Raw genomic sequence first — 20927 nt, forward strand, 5'->3', positions numbered from 1 at the left:
TTCTTTTTAAGGATCCGAGGTATTAGAAAGAACAGTGGCTCGGAAGTGGGCGGAATCGCAGTCTGCCCTTGCTTCCTTGTTTTCTCCCAGTGTGCGGTCGCAGCGATCGTAGTTACAAGCCGCAAAACACGCAAAATAAAAAATCGGGTAAATAACTGGACAAATTCTGTTGTTCCCACTATGGCTACAGTTTTTTGGGGGGAAAGTACATTTATATATCCAGCTAAAATAGTTTTTCAAAAAGTATAAAAGCTGCTCCTTTTAGCCTCTGCCTGCATGCTCAGAAAATACATTATTTCCAGTCTGCTATCAGCTTTCTGAGCGGTGACAAGTTAGCACTTTGCGGCTACCACAGATCTTGTAAAGATGGAGAAGTCGTACAGTAAGTCGGTGTATTGGCAGGTTTCTTGAAGAGATGACGTCAGGGTGGCCTTGCAAAATGCATTGCGGACTGTTGTTTGGTGATTTATTATATTGCTATTTTAAATGTGGCTTTTTATTGCAGTATGTTATTTGTAATGTATTAAATATTACAAAAACTATAAAAATTAAAATAATATCTCCCTAGATGGAAAACAAAAAATATTTTAAAATATCTTCTTTTTTGTGATCCAATGCTGGCGACGAGGCCACCATCTGTACTGGTTGTAAACACAATGCCATCTAGCGGCACCTCATATAATATACACCTCCACCAGCCTGTCGGAGGAGTCCGTGCAAAAACCCCTTTTTTCACGTCAAAGTACTATGTTCAACTATGTTCAACAGTGACGTTTAAGCAGCCGTTAATGGAGGGAAAAAACCCCCAGCAAATTAAGAAACCTAGGTTGTCCACAAACTGTCATTAATTGGCAAAGAAACCTGCCTGGTACACTTTACATTTAGATACCGACCACTAAAAGCTATATCCTTAGACGGTTGTGCGGAGAGCCGAACTCATCGCAATTCAGTCCGCACACAGCACAGTTCGGACACAAGTAACCTGAACAGCATGTGTTTGGACTGTGGAAGAAAACGGCAACATCAGGAGACAATGCAGCATAACATGCCAATTCCCTACAGAATCTGCCAGAAACTGGGGTCGAACTCAGAACTCAAGAGCTGTGAAGTAACCTCTAAATATTAATCCCTTAGATTTGTCTTGTAAAGTTCGAAAGATTGTTAAAGATGGGGACGCTTCACAGTGGAATGATCATGTGACAATGTCATGAGCAACATAACATGCCGTTTTAGGGGAATGAAAAAGGTACTGTCGCCATTTCAGCAATATTCACAGAACACATCTATACTGTATATTTTTACATACCATGACAAAAAAAATGACCTAGTATATCCCCCGTGCAAAACCACAATGTTGTGCGTTTACTCCCTGTCTATTACTACTGTCACACAGTTCCCGCCATTGATACGATGACTTCATTATAGAAGGTGCTGACACTCTTTTCCTTTTACTTTGAAAGGCTTTTAAATGCAAGAAGGAAAATCACTTTAATGTACATCACTTCCGTGGTTCAAGTTTAATGTAGTAGTTCAGGTGGGGAGCTGCCTCAGCATGCGTAGGCTGCAAAGGAACAAGTAATAGCTTTATTCCATGCTGAAAAGAGAAGAACGAAAACAACGTTTCGGCCATAAGGCTCCACGGCCGAAAAGTTGTGTTTCCTTTCTTCTCTTTTCAGCATGGAATAAACCTATTACTTGTTCCAAGTTTAATGTAGCTTACTGATTATTTCTCCTTTTAAGTACCTAATAGTTAATAATACAGGCTATTTCATGAATTATTTTTTCATCCTTGACTTACACAAACCATTGAAAAATAATTTTGCATAATCCAGCACCTTTTAAAACCTTTCAGGCATTTTGCTTTAAAGAAACAAGTGTAAGTTAAACGCTGTGGGTTTATTTCATAACCACTATTTCACATAATTTTAGATATTTCACTATTGACATTTACATTAAGTAACCTCAGGCCACCATATAGAAAATATTACCTGAGGACATCCTTATCCTTAAAGTCAACTGCCCTTGGAGAAAAACCTGGAAAGTAAATTAAATATATAAACAAACCGAATGAGCCAAATCTCCAGGGAGCTTAGTTTTGGATTTTAGCTGACATAAAAGCAAACTCACATCTTACTCCCACCCCTTAAATCAGTCTTTCAATGTGCATCTAAAAGGCAAAAAAAATGTTATTGTAGGTTCCAACAAGGCATCTGATAAAGGAACAGTGAAAAGGAGACTAATGCTATCTGAATGCCACTGCCTTCTTTATTTTGGGAGACAGAGGGTGTGTGGCTAAGCCTACATGAATAAGTAGTCCCAGCAAACAGCTCCTGTACATTCACAGCATCCATCATCTGAAAGAAATGAGATCTTGAAATGAGGTGTTTTTGTGACCACTACTTGGTCTATCTGGAATTTTCTTTTCATATTGATTTTTTTTTTGTAAGTCCAACATATTCTGGTTTTTAATCATTACAATAACAGTAAGAGTCACAGTAAGAGCAATTTATACGGTGTATAGCAATTGAATGTACACTGAAAACTGCTTTACATGTGTCAATATTTACAGATCAGAGTTGGTATTAAACTACCCACTATTTACACAGATGGGATGGTTTATACAGGTTGTAAGATGAAAGGTTTTATGCAAATACATTTACTATATGGCCTACAAATAATGTTGCAAAGGTGCAAATTCCCTTTCCTTTTTATGAATGACACCAAAATGACAAATTCTGGAAAACTGTAGGAAAATTACAAAATGTAAATGTACATTTTGTATAGTCTATCAGCCTATATTTTGTCAGCATTATCCCAACCCAAAGCTGTTGAATTTTATGCCTAAGTAAAATTCTAATTACACCTTCTACAGAAAGAGCAGTATGGTAGAGGACTCTTGTAAAAGCATTACTCTTATACCGACACAAAAGTTGACAATAGCTGGAATAAAAATGCATCCTGACAATTTTGTTATAGGTATGTGTAATTACAGATAACTGATATAACATCCTCTGAACACAGCAGTTTCAATTTCACAATTATGACTATATGTAACAGAAGACAGATTTCAAAGAGGTCTAAGCAGTAAAAGTCAAACTAAAATTCACATAACTTAATTTGTAGACTAATCAATTAGGTCTGAAGTCCAAGGAATGATTTTACTACTGTAAAACAAAATGTGAAGACGGGAATTATCAACTTATTATGAAAATGAAGCAAGCACATCATGATCCTTCCTGCCTATTGAATAGTTTTACTGCCTTGTTAGCCACAGTGACTGTCCCCTGTGCAGGAATTAGAAATTAAAATGGCTGTAGTAATCCAGCAATAAATATGTAAGAGCTCCTGTCATGACAATGTGGACTGTAACATAAAAAGACAAGTACAAAAGAGTTTAGAAGATCTTAAAGCATCAATAAACATTTTAAACAAGTTTGTCTTTGAATGAAGTTGCTAAGTCTCAATGACATCTTAATGTCTTCTAACAATATACCTAGAACAGCCTGGATCAGGGATTTTTTCTTGTCTTGTGTATGTACAGTCTGAGCCTTGATATTCCTTGAACAAACTAATGCATTTTTATGGGTGCACTATACTTGCACTGCTTCCTGGCATTTTGCAAGTGGATTCAGAACTTTATAAGGGAAAATGTCCATCTTAATTGGATTAAACACTACCATGATGTGGATCAAAAAAAGTTCTTAAATTATTGGGCGACTGCCATCAACTATGAGGAAAAATGCCCACAAGAATTTTCAATTACCTTCAATAGTAAGCATTAACATGTCCATTACCATCACAGAAAGAACTTGAGGCACTACCTCACAATAAAAACAATCTCATTATTGTCATAATGGAAAACCAATGATTACTGAAAAATGGTATTTCATCATGACAACAGTTCAGGCCAGCACCATGCTGAATTAAAACAAGAGCCCATACTTCAGTTTAATAAACCTTTTTTTTTCTGGTTAAAAGTCAAGAATGCAACATGTCAGTTTCCGTGTTTAGTGCGATTCCAAAGCTATAAAAGCTATTGTTTCAAGACACCCAGGACTGTACTTTCCTACTTTGTTTTTGTTTGTGCAAAAAAAAGATGACTGCCAAAGATGACAGTTGACGCAATTCAATCTAATTAAAATGAAAGCCTTTGCACTTTCCACCTAAACGATTAATCATTTACTTGCAATAAAACGATATTCAGCTTCAGAGTTCAGTCCAAACACAGGTGGTCTAAAAACATTTCACGTTACCAGCGTCGACACCAAACTAATACTGCTGCTTTAATCCGAACCCCAACCAACAGTAACACCCAGAGGTACTGTAACTGTCAGGTATACTGAATTTGTAAGCGTGACCCCGAAGAACGAAATGTATTACCTGCAGCTAATTGAGACGTGCAGTCAATGCAATTAAATACCATGCTGTTTAATAATCACAAGGCGTTCTTCTTTACGACTTCGCACTTCAATAAAGTGTGGACACTTCAACCTACCTGTACCCTTACTTATTTAATGACATGTGTATACTGATTTGCAAGTGGGAAACTGCGGACAAGAACTGATATCAATCCATGTGCCGCAAAACAAGACTAAATCGCGAAGGCTCGGTTGCTTTACACTTCTGAACAAAATGTATCCTCACCTGTGCAGTATCGCTTTCACCACCTCCAATAGGGGTGGAGGCCATGTTGCTGAAGCTTTATCCAGACCGGACAAATTTGAAATCTCGTTTTTTAAGGGGGTGGTGGCGGTGCAGCAATATTGCTTCCTGCACAGCAAAACCCATAAACATTTAAAAAGTTGTTTTAACTCCTTGATGAGACGGAGCTTTCGACTGTTCCAAAGCCCCGCACGACCCCCCCTGCGGCGCGCTGTCTCGGAGTCCCACACAGGAAAGTTTTGCTCGCTGCGCAGCCGAGTCACACAGGTAAAGTCCACTTGCTGTGTAACTTGACTGAGGCGGTCTGATCAGAGTCTATTGAGATGGCGACAGTGGCAGTGCCATTAAGGCTACAAACCGCCCGCTGTACTAACTTCACCGCAGACTCGGTTAGGGTGCGGCACCAAGGTTACTGCACTCATAGGCTGAAGACCTCGCCGACTGTTGCTCTTTCGATAATAGAACACACAGCGATAATACTACTGCAGCGTTCAGAAGCATAAAATGACACCATAAAGCAGCATGATTGTATTGAATGATTTTTGTAGCTTTTTTCTGATACTAAGTGTTATTGTATTAAGTGTTTAATGAATAATTATACATGTATAAAAGCCATGCGGAAAGAATTGTATTGAACATTTTATACAGTATGCCCTTCCCAATACCACTGTCACAATCTTGCATATAAATGCCTGCACTTTCAACAGCTCAATTAAAAATAATGTCAGATTGCATTGTTTTCAACTATTAGCACACTTACGTCTATATACACCAACTGATGATTTTAATCTGCAGGTAATTTTAATTAATACAATTTAAATATACCTCTGTCTGTAACCTGACACTTTAACCAGAAGAGGGTGTCAATATGGTTTTGAATCTGAAAACTACTGTTTACATGAAATAACCGGTAGGGCCCGAGTTGCCTTTTGATAAATCACGGCTCTGTTCCCAGAACAGGGCTGCGTTGTGAGATTAAATGGTTATAGGAAGAAGAAATGGGCTTCAACGGAACTTGCTGAGCTTTACTTAGAAAAGTCGTTACGGGTTAGTTTGCACAAAAAAAGGAAACCAAGTTAAAAACCGAAATAAATTTATATTTCTAATGTAATCACCTTTTACTTAGAGCCAACAAGGTGAAATGATCAGATTCGGGTTCAAATTGAAAAACAAGTGTTCCGTCTCCAATTTCCATCGCTAACAGAGGAATTTCGTTGCCAAGAATGCAATGAACCCTGCACAAGAGAGAAATGCAAATACTATTTATAATTAAGAGGAAAAAGTACAGTTTGGCAACAAATTCACAAGAAGGTTATGTGCAAAATGTCATAAACTGTGGTTTTCTGTCCTTTAAAGTGTTGTCGCGGCTCTATAACATTTATTCAAACATTATTGATAGTATTTCCATGTTAATTTATGTAAGCCCTTTAATGATACTACAAGCTATAGTGTATATGAAGCCTAAGAAAATATCCGTCTAAACGTACTAGTATCCTTTTTTGATCATTTTCCCAACCACTACATGCAAATAAAAAATGATTATAGTGTATAGTGAAATGTACCATTTAAAAAAAAATACATCGAGAAGTGAAGGTTTACCTGGAAAGTACCGTGCACAAAAAAAAACATCTACCACCCGCAAACGATATAAGAAACCAAAAATCCTGGAAACACTGTGTGTGGTTTCCAACCGGGCCCGCCCGCTGCTTTTTTTTTGCTCATCCTCTTCCGCCGCGCTTTAAAGCCGTTCTCCCGCCCCCAAGACATCCGCCTCCCGATTGGCTCTTTTGAAAGTAATCGAGCTGCCCGATTGCTTGGATTTGAAAGGCAGCGGCGCGGCTAGTTTGAAAGCCCAAAGCTGCTGTTTTCCCCCGGACTGCTGAGTCCAGTGAGAGCGGCGCAGGAGTTACAGCCTTGGGAGTGAGTGAGTGCGTGCGTGCGTTCTTTACCAACTTTTATTGTACTGTTTATTTGTTTTTTTCTTTATATAATCTTAATGCAGAAGTGTGTGAGGAAGGGGAATTTAAGAAATGGGTTAGCATTAAAAAAATGACCCGATACGATTTCGGGTGATCCCGAAGTGTTAACAATTTAAAATAGTGTGAAACAGTTTTTATATATGCACGCATCTTTGGAGAGCATGGAAGGGCACCGGATTATATTTCATGAGAGGAGCTGTTCTGTAACTGACTAGCCGAAGCGCCGATGGTAGGACTAGGCCTAGGCTGTATTAGGTAATAAAGTACAGTACACGGGTAACCGGCTCGTTAAAAATGTCATGAGCAGGTTCTGGGTCTGCTTTTTACAGGCCATAATCGATACGTGACAAAGGCAAACTAGACAAAATTGAGAATCATTTGCTATTAATTCTGTCTAGATAAAAACAAAGATGTAGGACCGTGCTAACAGGCGTTGCACACGGTAATTATTAACGGTAATTATTTTTTGTATATAAGATAACGAGCTGTCGCCTAGTGTTCGACAAAGTTTCGCATCGTAGGTTTGGGTTGTTGAATAGTCTTATTAAAGGAATTATTATCGCCTCTTACCAGCAGCGAAAAGGCAGGAACGTGGTTCGTCTCGTTGTGGAAGAGAACATGGTCACGCACACGGACAGGCTAGGTCTGCATGACGCTTCGAGACACGTTTACATTTAAAAATAGGACTCTTGCTCTTGTCATGCTATTATTTGTTTGAAATACAGACGTTTCCAACTTCCAATCTCAAAAATGACATTTAGCCAACTAGTGTAAGTTGTCAGGGCACGACCGGTAAGCCCTTTTTCATATAATCACTGCTGGAGAGCGCCACCTACACAGGCAAACACTTCGGTTTAGCGGCTGTGAAATAGGTTCCAGTGTGACGAATCACAGACGTCAGAGTCTTTGTATTTACAGTCTGGCGTTTTTGTCATCAAAATCCTTTGTATAAGAGGTTTTCAACGCCATTGTTTTGAGATAATACGGTTACCAAAATCGCCTAGTGTTATTTTCTGTAACAGTAGCAGCTGGTGAAACCAGTTTCCGTAAAATGTCCTATGTTTTGGAAAGCACAATGAAACTGCGTTTATCAAACGATAGAAAGCGACACTTCTTCACACAGCATAGCAGTGTTATAGAACAAAGACAAACCGGTGAGCGACTTATGTCCAGCGTAAAACGGTGTTCTGTGTATATTTTCTTTCAGGCAAAACGGGCAAAATGGATGATTATGTGAAGATTGAGAAAATTGGAGAGGGTAAGTGTATGCCGACATTCTGTCCTTGGAAAAACAGGTGAAAGCTCAACCAAAACTGTGCTTTTGGTTTGCAAACTGTAGGAGAAACAGTTTTGTTTTGTATAATGCTATGGTTTTAATGGTCTTGTTCACCATGCTTCTTTCTTCAAGAGGGATGTTTGGGCCTGAAGGCTCACTGGCACTTCCCAAGACTCTGAAGTTGTGCGCTCTGTTCCTTTGTGCAGGTACCTATGGGGTGGTTTACAAGGGTCGGCACAAGACCACTGGGCAGGTAGTGGCCATGAAAAAGATCAGACTGGAGAGCGAGGAAGAGGGAGTTCCCAGCACAGCTGTCAGGGAGATCTCCCTGCTCAAAGAGCTCCAGCATCCCAACGTGGTTTGGTAAGTTAACACATGCAGTTGTAAAACAGCTATAAGTTCAAACCAGGTGGTATGGCCGCAAAAGTACTCTGCTCAGATTACTGTGGTAAAACATCCAATATTCCAAATCTTAGCCTTCCGGGATAAAAGCTTTAGCTAAGCTATTATCTGGCTGAGACTTCAGTTTGCACTTGGACCCGTTTATAGAGCTGGGCATCTTTACTGAAGCAATTGGGTGAAATAACCTGCTTAAGTCTCCAACCACAGCGTCTCATTTTGGATTTGACTCCAAAGCCTACCAGTTAAGACTCCAGTACCCTGAGCAACTGCTGCGCACTGTTTAATTAACATTAACATTAACAAAAGCCATTGGAATAGAACGCCCTTATTGTATGCATGTAAGTGGAGTTTTTCAAATTGATTGTGCCCCACATACACACCCTCCTGCTTTGTTTTTTCAGTTGTTACTTAATCAGACCCTTAAGTGTCACTAATATGAAGTATAGGAATGTGTACAACCAGGATTCTTGTTTTTCTAATCCTTTCTGTCCATCCTGTATAGTGTTATGCAATATGTTATTAAATCAGTAGTAATGAAATATTGAGGGCTTTTCTGTACTGCTCCGAGAGGCTTCACTAGATTTTCGTTTCCCCAGCCTTCTGGATGTCCTCATGCAAGAGTCAAGGCTTTACCTCATCTTTGAGTTTCTTTCAATGGACTTAAAGAAATACCTGGACTCTATACCTTCTGGTCAGTACATGGACGCGATGCTTGTTAAGGTATGGCACAATTCATGGCAGCTTGGAAGGGTAGTCTTAATTTAAAAAAAAAATACTAGGCAGTAATAGTGTAATCACAGCTATTTGTGATTTCTTGTGCTTGATTTCAATGTTAGAGGAAGGCACTACTTTGTACGGATCCTTGTTTTTCTAGTTGTATTCAGTATTTTTTCGTTTGTTCTTTAAAGTCTACATTTTCCAATGTTTTTATAAGTTGTTGTTCTTTTGTTTCCACCAGAGCTACCTGTATCAGATTTTGCAAGGAATACTCTTTTGCCACTGTAGAAGAGTTCTTCACAGAGACTTGAAACCTCAGAACTTGTTAATAGACAATAAAGGAGTAATAAAGCTGGCTGACTTTGGGCTAGCCAGAGCCTTTGGGATTCCAGTGCGAGTTTACACTCATGAGGTAAGGGAGAGTGAAGGCTTAACCTTCCTCTGTTGTTCTGTACCAAAGTCTTATTACAGTAAGTCATGTACGTAATGGAGGTGCTTGTATGACTGCATTTATTTGATTTGATTCACGGAAACCAGCCTTATCACAGGGAAATTCTCTTTAACTGAACAGTCAAAGGTTATGTAAGGGCAGTCTGAGATAAAACTTAAAAAAAGACTTGCAAGGTCAGAATATATTCCCTTGCAACTTTTGATAGCCTACAAACATGAAATGGCTTTAAGACTGGTGGCAAGATGTTTCCAGATTTATTCTAACTGGAAATTGCTTTTCCTTGTCAGGTCGTGACACTGTGGTACAGAGCACCTGAAGTGTTGCTTGGAGCTTCCCGGTACTCTACCCCAGTAGATATGTGGAGTATTGGGACGATATTTGCTGAGCTGGCCACAAAAAAACCTCTGTTCCATGGAGACTCTGAAATTGATCAACTCTTCAGAATCTTCAGGTATTGTTAATTAATAACACCTTCTGCTAAGTAAGGGTAGAAGCTCAAGAAAAGTGGCATGAATGCATTTTGCAAGTAATAATGAGTAGCTTACATGGGTATTTTGTAGGACTCTTGGGACTCCAAATAACGATGTGTGGCCAGATGTGGAGTCATTGCCAGATTACAAGAACACATTCCCAAAGTGGAAATCGGGCAGTCTTTCTGCAATGGTGAAAAATCTAGACGAAAATGGCCTTAATTTGTTATCGGTAAGGTTTTTACTTGACTTTTGTAACTTTTTTTAATTTAAGATAAGCAATGTGCTGGTTGCTTATGCGATAGGCAATATTATTTCATTTTTAGTTTTTATTGAATAATAGTTTAAATCTAAAATGCCATATCACCCTGCTCAGATGATGCTTAATCCTTTTCTTCTTTTCCAAAAGAAAATGCTGATTTATGATCCCCCAAAGAGGATTTCAGCAAGGCAGGCACTTGCCCATCCTTACTTTGATGACCTTGACAAATCCAGTCTTCCAGCCAACACCATCAAGTACTGAGAGATCCCCCCTTACAAAGACTATCCTAAATGTTATTGTTAAAAAATTGTGGATTTCTGTCATTGTCTATATAAGTGTTTTGTTTGCGCCAATTTTCCACTTAATTTGTATTGTGGAGTTTTCTTTTGTCTTGAATTTTATAGCTTTTTTTTCTGTAAATGTTTTGTATAGATCAAATTTAATCTCTATACATGTCCATATACTGCTTTTTCAGCAGTGATTATATATAGTTTCAATAATAAAGTGCACTTTTGCAAATCTGGTTGTTCTTGTTAGCTAGGGTTTCTATGTTTTTTTAATCACTCTGAAGCAAAAAGTGTTTATGATCTCTGCTTCTGCTGCATTAGGTTTAAAATGGTATCTGAAGCTGTTAGCTTCCTTCCTTTATCAAACAGAAGTCACTACAGTTGCATGGCAGGTGGCACTGCTACCTCTAAGCTGTTTTAGGTTTGTTACAGACGGGGCTAACTTCAATGTGAAGTTTGGATGTCTCTATTTGTTTGAGTTTTTGCGAGGTGCTCCAGGTATCTTCCAGGTTTCTAAAGGTGTGAGGGTTAGGATATTTTGTGTCTGTGTTCCTGAAATGCAGCCCTTCTAGGTTGTAAAATTGCCTTTTGCCCTGCACTTCTGGGATGCACTTTGTTTCTGTTTCACTTATCAGGTAGTAGGTAGTCTGTTTGAGACTGTATTGTCTCTAGATGAACTAGTTCAATGTCACTGTCAGACTAAAACAGAAATTTAGTTCACAAATGGAAACATTAACAAGTGCTAAGGCCTCAAATTTAGTAAATGTCTGGGAAATGCTCAATAAGGTGAGTTAAGTGGAGTATGGTTGAGATGATGTATGCTTGTCGTGCTGTCTAGAGGACTTAATGAAGCTGCTGAGGTGTCACTGGTCCAGCAGAAATACACATTTGCTAAATCATGTTTACGTCATACCAAGAGGAGCAGTACTATGACCCAAACAAACTGATGAAGTGACTTAAATTTATTATTTGTTTATATGCACTTTTGATAATTAGGAGGTGTTGTGCCGAACAAAATGACAGCAATTTGGGTGTCTGTGTAGAAGTCTTCTTTATTGCATATGCATCTGGGAGCCAAGCTTTTGTAAGCCAGACTCAGAGAAAAGTACCAAAAGATGTTTTTTTATACTGTGAAACAAACAAGCTATAGTGACACTCCCCCTAACAGTAATGCAGTAATGTCTATATATGGATATACATTGCATAAAGTTTATGCAAAGTTCAGTGAAGCAAGCTGTTTAGTGCACCTCCTATATAGCTGTGTCTCAATGAACTTGCCTGGTGATATGTGACAAACTACACATGTTTGTACAGATAAAAGCAGAACCTCCCTGTACAAGTTTCTGAGTGAAAGGTTGTGGTATACATGCAGAATAAGCATCTTATAGCTTAAATCATATCTCTTGGCTTATTGACAAAGACGGGTTCTTTTATGTTCTGGGTGCAAAGCCAACAATGTAAAAGTTAGATGCAGTGGTACTAAGCTATAGCAAAAATGTTTGTTTAAATAAAAGATCAACCTTTTATTTCTTCAGTGTTCAACCAACTCTTTGAGAATGCCGGTGACCTGTGAGTTTACTAGTCTTATCCTTTCCTGCAAAAGAAGCTGTCCACAATAAAATAAATTGCAGATGTACAGTTTAAATGAGGTTGATGGTTCTTGTGCATGTTCAGCTTCTCATTGCAGTGGCAGTGCCAAATGTGCCACCTCTGCATATGAAGATTAAAGTAAAGAAGTTTCCTGAAAAAAATAGAATGACCTCATATGCCTATTGCTTGTGCACTCTGCATCTTTTTTAAAAAAGTGCAAAAATCGGTCTTGTCTAACACTGGATGCCCTTTGATTTCTGATTCTTATTAAGCCCTTTAAATGAATTCCATATGATTGCATTCTTACCTCTGGGTGCTGGTAATTCCATTAGAGCCAAGATGGAGATTCTTAGATTCTATTTTAATGGCTCTACATATCATTTTGGTCTCCAATCTTCTTTGTGCATTTACCAGTTGGAGGAATGTGTTTGTTTAGTTGTTGATATTGGTGAGATGTGAATAAATAATTAGATTTGAGCTCTAATATTGCCGTCTCCTGCCTTAACCTTTGCAGTAGGAAATTGAAATGGGCATCTTCAGAATTGCCTCTTAAGAGGTTGAAGGTTGGGTCTGGGATATCTGGGTCCTGATCCATTAACTTTATCTCGTCAGCAAGCCCACCCAGTCTGTAGGTATGTACTGTAGGTAAGCAAAAGGATCTTATTTTATAACCCTTTCACCTGCGCTTTGAGTGTGTAATTTGGCTTGAATTGGGGTAGTTTTTGGACCGTTCGTGGCTTGCAGCAGCTGAAGGACGTGATCCTGTTGCTTTTCCATTCCTGGGAGTTCTGTTTTGGTCCACCAGTCTGTTAATTCCATGCAGTTCAATCTTCCTCGGTAATGCTATCATTTAAATTTTGTACAGCCTCTGACCACCATTTTATTTACAGTTTGCCATCTGCTAGAGTCTAGTACCAGTTTTTAAGAGTAGGTAATTTAGGATTCTTGCAAAGATCTTTTTCTGCGTAATCTATACCCTCTTGAGGTACCTTAACGCATTGTATAATATATCTGTTTAGTGCCTTGGGGCCAAGGGCCATATGAATGTGTATTTTAGAAAATACATACTCTACAATAAATATGGTGATTTGACATTGAATGACGTGGGTGATCTGAATTACGTTCCATAATTAAGATTGTACACGATTCGGAGCAGCTTTCGGAGAATTCTTAGAATTAGCTGCGTGCAATGAGCTGCCCAGTAGATGGCAGTGTAATATCGCATTTCAGCCCATTTCCTCTTCACATTTAACTGCTTGAGAAGTATTCAGGTGCATCTGTTAACTTGGAAAATCAAGCACGTAGTACATTTAATTTGTTGTGTTTATTAATGTGACAAATGGAACAGAGGAGAAGATTCTTTCAGATGAGACATTAATCTGAGGTCTTTACTGGTTGGCACTGTGTGTAAGAACAGGGGAGTGGATATATTCCTCTAAGGGTTAGCAGATTCTGGTATTCCCCTTAATTCAACTGCTGTGGTAACTTCTCATTTTTCTGCCTGATCGACTGTTTGGCAACTGCTTGTTGCCATGTGTCACCCAGATGAGCAGTGCACTTCAGTAGGTCTCATACATGTAATTCTCTTCAAGCTTTCTTATCCCCTGGGGGAAGTTGGTTTTATGCCAGAATTCAACTCAACAATACAACCCAAATTGACATCACCAACAAAGAATTTAGTACAAAGTGTGTCAGGAGATAGGAGAGTTATTTTGCATTTTTGGGGAATGAGGCTGCTTAAAGGATGAAAGATTTCCAGAGTCCATTACACTTAAGGACATCTCAATGATTTTGCTGCTTAACTTCCGTATTTTCCCTTCGTATTACCAATTACAATTTGCAGTACTGATGTTGGCAAACCAACACATAAACAACCCTTTTACTTAATGATCCATAGAAAAGTGTTAACATACTTTTGTCTACCATAAAGAAGCTGAGATTCCTATGAAAAAAGGTCTGTTAACCTTTTTTATAAATGGTATTGCAACCTAACTACTTGCAGTCACTGATCATCTCTGCACTCTGCTTTTTAATTTAAGTTGGTGGGGTGTTGCAGTTTTTCCTAAAACTGATATGTTCCTCTGTTTTCAAAACATTTGACATAAAGAATTCTTAGCACTATTTGCTCAATTCATTTAGAAAGGGCCTATAATGTTTTTCAGATCTTTAACAAGCTGACCAGAGCTGCGTCATCAGCAAATGGAATGAAATGTCTGTGCTTGCTTGGTTTGTTTTGAGATCAAAGGCACTGCTCATATATAAGAAATTATTCTGTAGAGTTTTTTATTTATGATCTATTTAAAATTTGTAATCCATGCTGGAAATAGAAAAAACACATTTCTGCTTTCGAGCTTGTTGTAATAATATTTAATGTTGAAATAGTAGTGTGGGAGTGCTTCTACGTGAGAGCAGTAGGCATATTACCAGTACGTGTTCTTAATTGATTCATTCTGATCATTCAGAGTGGAGAAATTATAGGGGCATGTCTTCATCGCAGAAGTTATGCCCTTGGCCCAAGTTACTAAATGGGTGAATTCTGAAACAGTCATTTTACTCTTCAGACCTGTTGAAATATTTCAATTTTCAATTCAATTCAAATTTATTAGTCATTATACTTACACAGGTGCATAGTATAGTGAAAAGTGTTTCTCATTCGTCACTCAGGTGCAGTATATAAATAGAACAGAAGATAAGACAGTAGACAGTAACACAATAACAATAACAGTGTAATAACATAACAACAAACAATTTAACGAACAAGCATACTTGTGTCCTGTACAGGGACACAAATGACATTTTATTCTGCAAGTGCACTCCACAGACATGTTGTATATTTCATCCTTCTATTGGGGGTTAACCTGAACATTACTGTTAATGATTTGACCTTCTTGCAATAGACTGTTGGCCACTGCAGAAAGTTGCAAGTGAAGCCCACGTTGCTTATCAGGTGTGCTGGTTGGCCAGTACCTGTCCTTGTCAAACCCACTGACAAGTGCTTGTTTCAGTTCTAATTAGCGGCCATGAGCACAGCCTGACAGGACAACGACTGGAATACAAACAGATGTCCATGTGATTAATTGCAGCTGACCTCAGCGCTTACGAGATGTGTCTGCTGGCGAGCTGGTGATAAGTTCCTGGACACTGTGATCCCCTGTCACTCTGGCCATCAGTCTTCCCATAGCGGGGTAAGAGAACAGTAATGAAAGGGGGCTGACAGGGCCCAGGAATGTGCTTATTAAACTCTTATAATTATACCAGGCTGAGCCGCTTGCTGGCATCTCGTCCAAGGTGTAGTCCTGCCTTGTCTCTCTCGTTCTTTCCAGACTGCCCAGAAACGGGGAGAGAACAGTGCTTCTGATAGATCTTGTCACGGACGTCCAAAGGGACTAACCATGGAGAGGCAGGAGAGCGGAAAAAGACCCATATGCGTAGCGGTGGAACGGGAAAAAGGCCCGGGCTCGTAGTGCAAAGAGTTCAGGAGTGCCATATAGAAACCTATGCCCTCAGGTAGCGGACGTGGGGCGACCTGGTGCTAAGCGGGTCTCAGGACATCCGAACATCAATGCTGAGCGAGGGCAGAGTGCAAGACCCGGAAATATATAGCCCAAGGGAAAGAGAGGGACCGGAAGGACAGCAGGCAGGAAACTAGGGACAGGACAGAGAAGGAGCGCCCTCTGGCTGCAGAGGGCGTGACAGATCTGGCTTATTCTTTCCATGTCCAGGGGGCTCAAGGGTTCCGTGTGCCATTTCTTCTGTGGGGAATCCGCATGTGCTCGCAGTGTCCACGTGGTTCTTTTTTTTGGTTACTTCTGGTTTCCTCCCACAGTCCTAAGACATGCTTTTTAGGTGCTTTAGCATCTCTATGTGCCCTGTGATGGAGTGGTGTCACTTCTAGGGTGTAGTCCTACCTTGCACCCTGCCTGTGAGGTTAGGCTCCAGTTTACCTTGACCGTCTGTAGACAGAGTGGTGAAAATGGATGGATGAAGCTGTATTCCATTTTTTGTCAGAGATGTGACACTCCTTACACATGCACATACAGTTGTATGCAAACGTTTGGGCACCCCTGGCCGAATTACATGTTTTGTTGATTTTCTAAGTGAAAAGAAGTTAACAAACACCTCTGCAGCCAACAAACTTAAACATATTTCTGCAAATCTTAAATGCACAGTTACTATTTATTTGCTGAATTTAACAAATTGAAAAAAATAAAACAGTTAATGTTTTTAGTACTTAATCCACTGATACATTAAAGGTTTCTACAAGCAGAAGATTTCAGATCGAAGATTTCTCACCTTTCTTTAATTTGACTGAAGTAAGAAACAGTAGAATAAAATAGTGCCAGCTAAAACTGTATGTTTAGCTTTGACAGTCAGTTAATGACACCTATACCTGGAACAGCTAAGTGGATTCCCCTAATGTCTTTCATGATGTGCAAATTCAGGGCAGGAGTTTACAGTGTAGCTCCTGACAGTATATAGTCACAGGTGCTAAGCCCTATTCAACAAACAAGCACACCTTCAAAGTTCTGAGTGACCGGCATTAAGTTCACCACAGTGTTTACATTGCAATTGATGTTCATTGCTCAAGACTTCAACTCAAATGTTATTGGACACTTGTATGAGATCATGGGTCATTCAGTCATATGAGTCTTTCATACTCTCAAAGTGCAGTTGAATCCATTCGTACCAAAAGGCGAGCAATATTACACTGCAAGAGCATGGATTTCAAAGCGCTTACTACCCACATGGCAGCATTCCCCTTCGAGTCAGGTGTGAAGGCTGTGTTACCAGATGGGGTTTCTCTTTCATGTTTACCTTGTCTGCTTGCCACTGTCTTCAAGATGTCGGCAGCAACCGAGTTTGATTTAGAGCAGGGGAGTCAGATGAATGGCCTATGATCTAGCCTACTTGTTTGGCCGGTACAGCAGTTGCGTTTAGAGCCACCAACCATGATTCAGTTTGTACCTTGTCTGAGCCTGAATAGCCCACATACAAAGCTGACCCCCTTCGTGATGCTACTGTATTCATTCAAACGGATGCTCTCCCCCTTTCCAGTCACAATGCTGGTCTTTGATGTTGTAGGGCCATGTGTTTGCACGAAAAACAGTGCAGACAAAGATTGGCACTGTGAGACCTACAGTACAGTATATGCATTTTCTCCTCATTGTGGACCAACCTCAACAACTCAACCATCACTGGTCTCACTAAACCTGTTCCAATTTTTATTATCTGAAAAGACTGGTGAACATTGTAAGAAGGACTGTTCTCTTCTTTAATAAATTTGCAAACAATATTGTGTAGCCCAAGAAAAGTTGAGAAATGTATATCTCCCTGTAGAATTTAATGGAAAGCTGACTTGATTTGCACAAGAGGTAGTCATTGCCAAAGAAGTTTAAAGTTAATTTTTGCTGTTTTTACATTGCCGATACCTTAGCAAATGGCATTCTGCATTTTCAGTGTTTATTTCTTGTCACACAAGGTCCCTTTACCATCACATTTTTCTGAAGAGAGTACCTTCAGGAAATGCTGGACTGGCACATTCATATTTTACTGCCACGGGTGGGAGTGTCAGGTTTTATGAGCATGCCAAACAGTTGCTTCTACATGTGGTCTTTCTCTTTAGGTAATTACTGTTACATAGTCTGAAACACAATGTGCATCAATGAGAAATGACAAAGGTTGTACTACAGTGCTTGAGGCTACATCAGTGTGGTGTGTGTACAACAGGAGAGAAAAAGAGCAAAGCACATTTTGTTTATGGGATCCATTTTTTTTAACCAAGCTTAATTTTCCCTACTAGCTCTCTTACAATAATACTGTATTTAAATGAGCACCAATTTAATAGACCCGTGTGGTGGCTGAAAATAATTACACATCTGTCATTTCTTCTGCAAGCTACGTCCAGAAATAATATAATCCACCATCCCTGGAGACAGATTTCAGAAGAGTTTCTTTCAAAAAATGACCAAAAGCAGCTTTTGCTCAGCTCATCTGATAATTCACTGCTGTGCTTTAGCCCTTCAACAAAGCCTGTGTGCTTTTGATGATCACCAGTTTAACATGCTTTAATCTCTCATGCAAGGCTATTACTGGACGCCCAGACATACACACAAACTTAAAAAAAAAACCTGAGAAAGTGACGTCCTGGTTTTATTTTTCTGAGACAGGTTATGCGGTTAAGTTAGGGTAAGACAGAAGAGCTGGAGAGAAGAATAATGTTTGGTAAAACAAAACAGATCTGTTGCCCTGAAATCATAGTACTTTCATACAGAATCATTTTTTCAAAGTATCTCTGGAATTTGGATTGCTGCTTCTATATGTAATATATTGTTCTCTTTTTTTGTGGCTAAAAGGGTACTTGTTAGAAATACCCATTATTTTTTCATCTTCAGGGGATAGGAGAAATGTTTATATAACCTTATTGACAAATTTAGTAAATATATGAAAAAGAACGCCCTTTCCCTTTGTGACGCAACTGTTCAACTACTGTACCTTGCATACTTTGGTGTGTGTCTTGCTTCATTTTCATGCTAGGAATCGACCTGGCCTTTATTCTCAGAGATTGAGAATGCAAAAACCATTTTCAATATCCAGAGCAGCCCACAATAAAATGACCTTTCCAAAAACAGGAAGATTTTGATTTACCAGACTGAAATGGATTCATCCTCTGACATTTTGCCTTCTGTGTTATATCAGGCCAGCCTGTGGCAAACTGCCGCAGAGCTGTGTTTCAGTGCCAGGGATTTGACTTGCCTTTCCTGTTCTGTGCCTCTTCTCCCCCCCAGGGGTGTTGGTACCAACACACACTGTACTCACCAGGAATGCTCTTGTGTTCCAGTTACTCCCATCATGACTCCACCTTATGAAAGGTGCCGCCACATACAGTATTTTGCTCTTTCAAGCTAGTAGAAAGCTCGGGGGGGGAAGACGTTTGACATTAATTAACTAATGTGTCAGGCTTGCGATCTGCAGAAAGAACAAAAAAAAGATATTTTTCTCTCTGTAAAAGTGTGTGTCGTAATGTCAGTCTATTCCAGTTTTGTAAATGACCACACACAGGAATGTGGATTCTGGGGTGTGGAGATTCACTAAGTTACTTAAAGGCTTCTGTAATTCTCATCTATAAGCGTATGTTCAAATCAGGCTCTGAACATGGATATTTTAACCACATATGAAAATGATACTACAACAGGTCAAAGCAAAATCACCACCAAAACGGGGACAATTAGGCATTTCATCTCAAATGAGTTTTGAAAAAAGATGGCGGCCTTTTCTTCTTAAAGATAAAACTGTGAGTGATGGACCAACAGAGGCACCAAAAATTTGCTATCCTTTACATGAACAAATTATCAACAGCACAAAGCGCTGCACTTTAAAGCATTTGCCAGCTCTTTATGAATTTCTTACAATCATAATCAAAGAGCAGAATGTAGCAAAGGCCTAATTAATATCCAATAGCCTATGAAGCCACCCCTCTACATTAGGAAAGATGCACACAAACTGCACGTTCTTAACATAGCCACCTTAAATTCTCCACGGCTGATTAACATTTCTATGCAAATCCCTGAATCTCATGCTAATATCTCTCCACATGCAAAATATAAAAAATAAAAACCCATGGCCGTTACCTCACTGCTGTTTGCCAAGGCTCTAATTTTTTCATTGAATCTGACTGCCCACAATATCCACTTTCAGAACCATTTTGTATGAGACAGCACAGCTCAGTAAACTGTGTCAAAAGTCTATCATTTCCTCTTACAAAGGCAAAAACCACTGAAATCCAAACAGAATTCCCTACATCCTACTTAACCATCTATTAGAGTGTGAGATTAAACTGTAATATTTGGGAGCTTAGTTGTGTTCTAGTAAACCTGCTAGCTTTGTGAAGCATCTAAAAATAGATTAAATACGGGGATCCTCTGTCCTATTGAGTCAATTTTTTAAGGAAAGCAAGAAGGGGAGTATAAATAAAATATTGAACCAGGAAGAATACACATGTATTTCTGAAATCAGTAACATATGACAAATGTGCAAGCATTTCAGTCTTCACACCAATTATATTCTGATGTCTTTGACTGGATAATAATATAAAAAAGCCATGTCTTTGACTGTTGAGTATTTAATGCACAGCTCAATCTAGTGCATATCGTATGAATAATTGTCACCTTGCTTTAATCAAAAGCCAAGGTCTAGCTATATGTTGCTTGTTTTGCTGTAGTTTTAATAATAGAATCATTTGCACAATGTAATGCCGCAGCTGGACACAGCCGTGTGGGTGGTGATTTGTGAGAACCCAAGCGCCGGAGACCGGGGAGTGAAAAGTGAAAGGTGAGAATGAGGTAATAGATTACTGGCCAGCGGTGCTTCTTCAGCCCAGACCAGTCGGAAATGGGGAGAAACGACGATCCCTGGGATAGAAAGGTTGCTATACACAGCCGGGGGGCAAAAAGGAGTCTCAGGGAGAACCCAAATAGCGAGACCCCTGAAAGGAACAGAATGGGCTTGGAAGGGCAGCTCTCAGGAGTGTCAGAGGTGCAGGCAGGCAAACTTGAGGGTCGATGCAGTCAGCAATGTAAAGAATAACTGTGGAAAGAAGTGCTGGCCAGAATCAGAGGCTGCTGCGTCAGACAATGCAGAGAGCAGGCTAGGAGCTAAGGCTGGAGTGCTGGGCAACACCAAGAGTTGGCTTGGAGCTGAAGCTATTGCACCGGGCAACGCTGAGAGCCGGGTTGGAGCTGGAGCTGCTGCACCAGGTGATGCTGGGAACTGAGGCTGCTGTGCAGAGTGGAGACTGGAAGCCAGGGTTGCTGCCAAACAGAATCTCCCAGTCC

The 20927-nt window shown here is 39.7% G+C and overlaps 1 protein-coding gene across 4 annotated transcripts; it reads left to right on the forward strand.

Annotated features, from left to right (window-relative positions):
• Positions 1-6521: 6521 nt before the first annotated feature.
• Positions 6522-10727, forward strand: cdk1 (cyclin dependent kinase 1). Of its 4 annotated transcripts, none has more exons than XM_088916642.1 (8): positions 6522-6582; positions 7849-7899; positions 8124-8280; positions 8916-9039; positions 9278-9448; positions 9775-9938; positions 10048-10189; positions 10367-10727. In XM_088916642.1, the coding sequence occupies exons 2-8, from the start codon at positions 7863-7865 to the stop codon at positions 10478-10480; spliced, it is 909 nt and encodes a 302-aa protein (XP_088772768.1). In that variant the 5' UTR covers positions 6522-6582; positions 7849-7862; the 3' UTR covers positions 10481-10727. The 4 variants fall into 4 exon arrangements, with proteins under 4 accessions (XP_088772768.1, XP_088772769.1, XP_088772767.1 ...); XM_088916643.1 differs by having other exon boundaries at positions 6530-6598; XM_088916644.1 differs by having other exon boundaries at positions 6546-6590.
• The last annotated feature ends 10200 nt before the right edge of the window (positions 10728-20927 follow it).

This window comes from Atractosteus spatula, chromosome 5 (assembly GCF_055471065.1).
Source record: "Atractosteus spatula isolate fAtrSpa1 chromosome 5, fAtrSpa1.hap1, whole genome shotgun sequence".
NCBI classification, from domain to species: Eukaryota; Metazoa; Chordata; class Actinopteri; order Semionotiformes; family Lepisosteidae; genus Atractosteus; species Atractosteus spatula.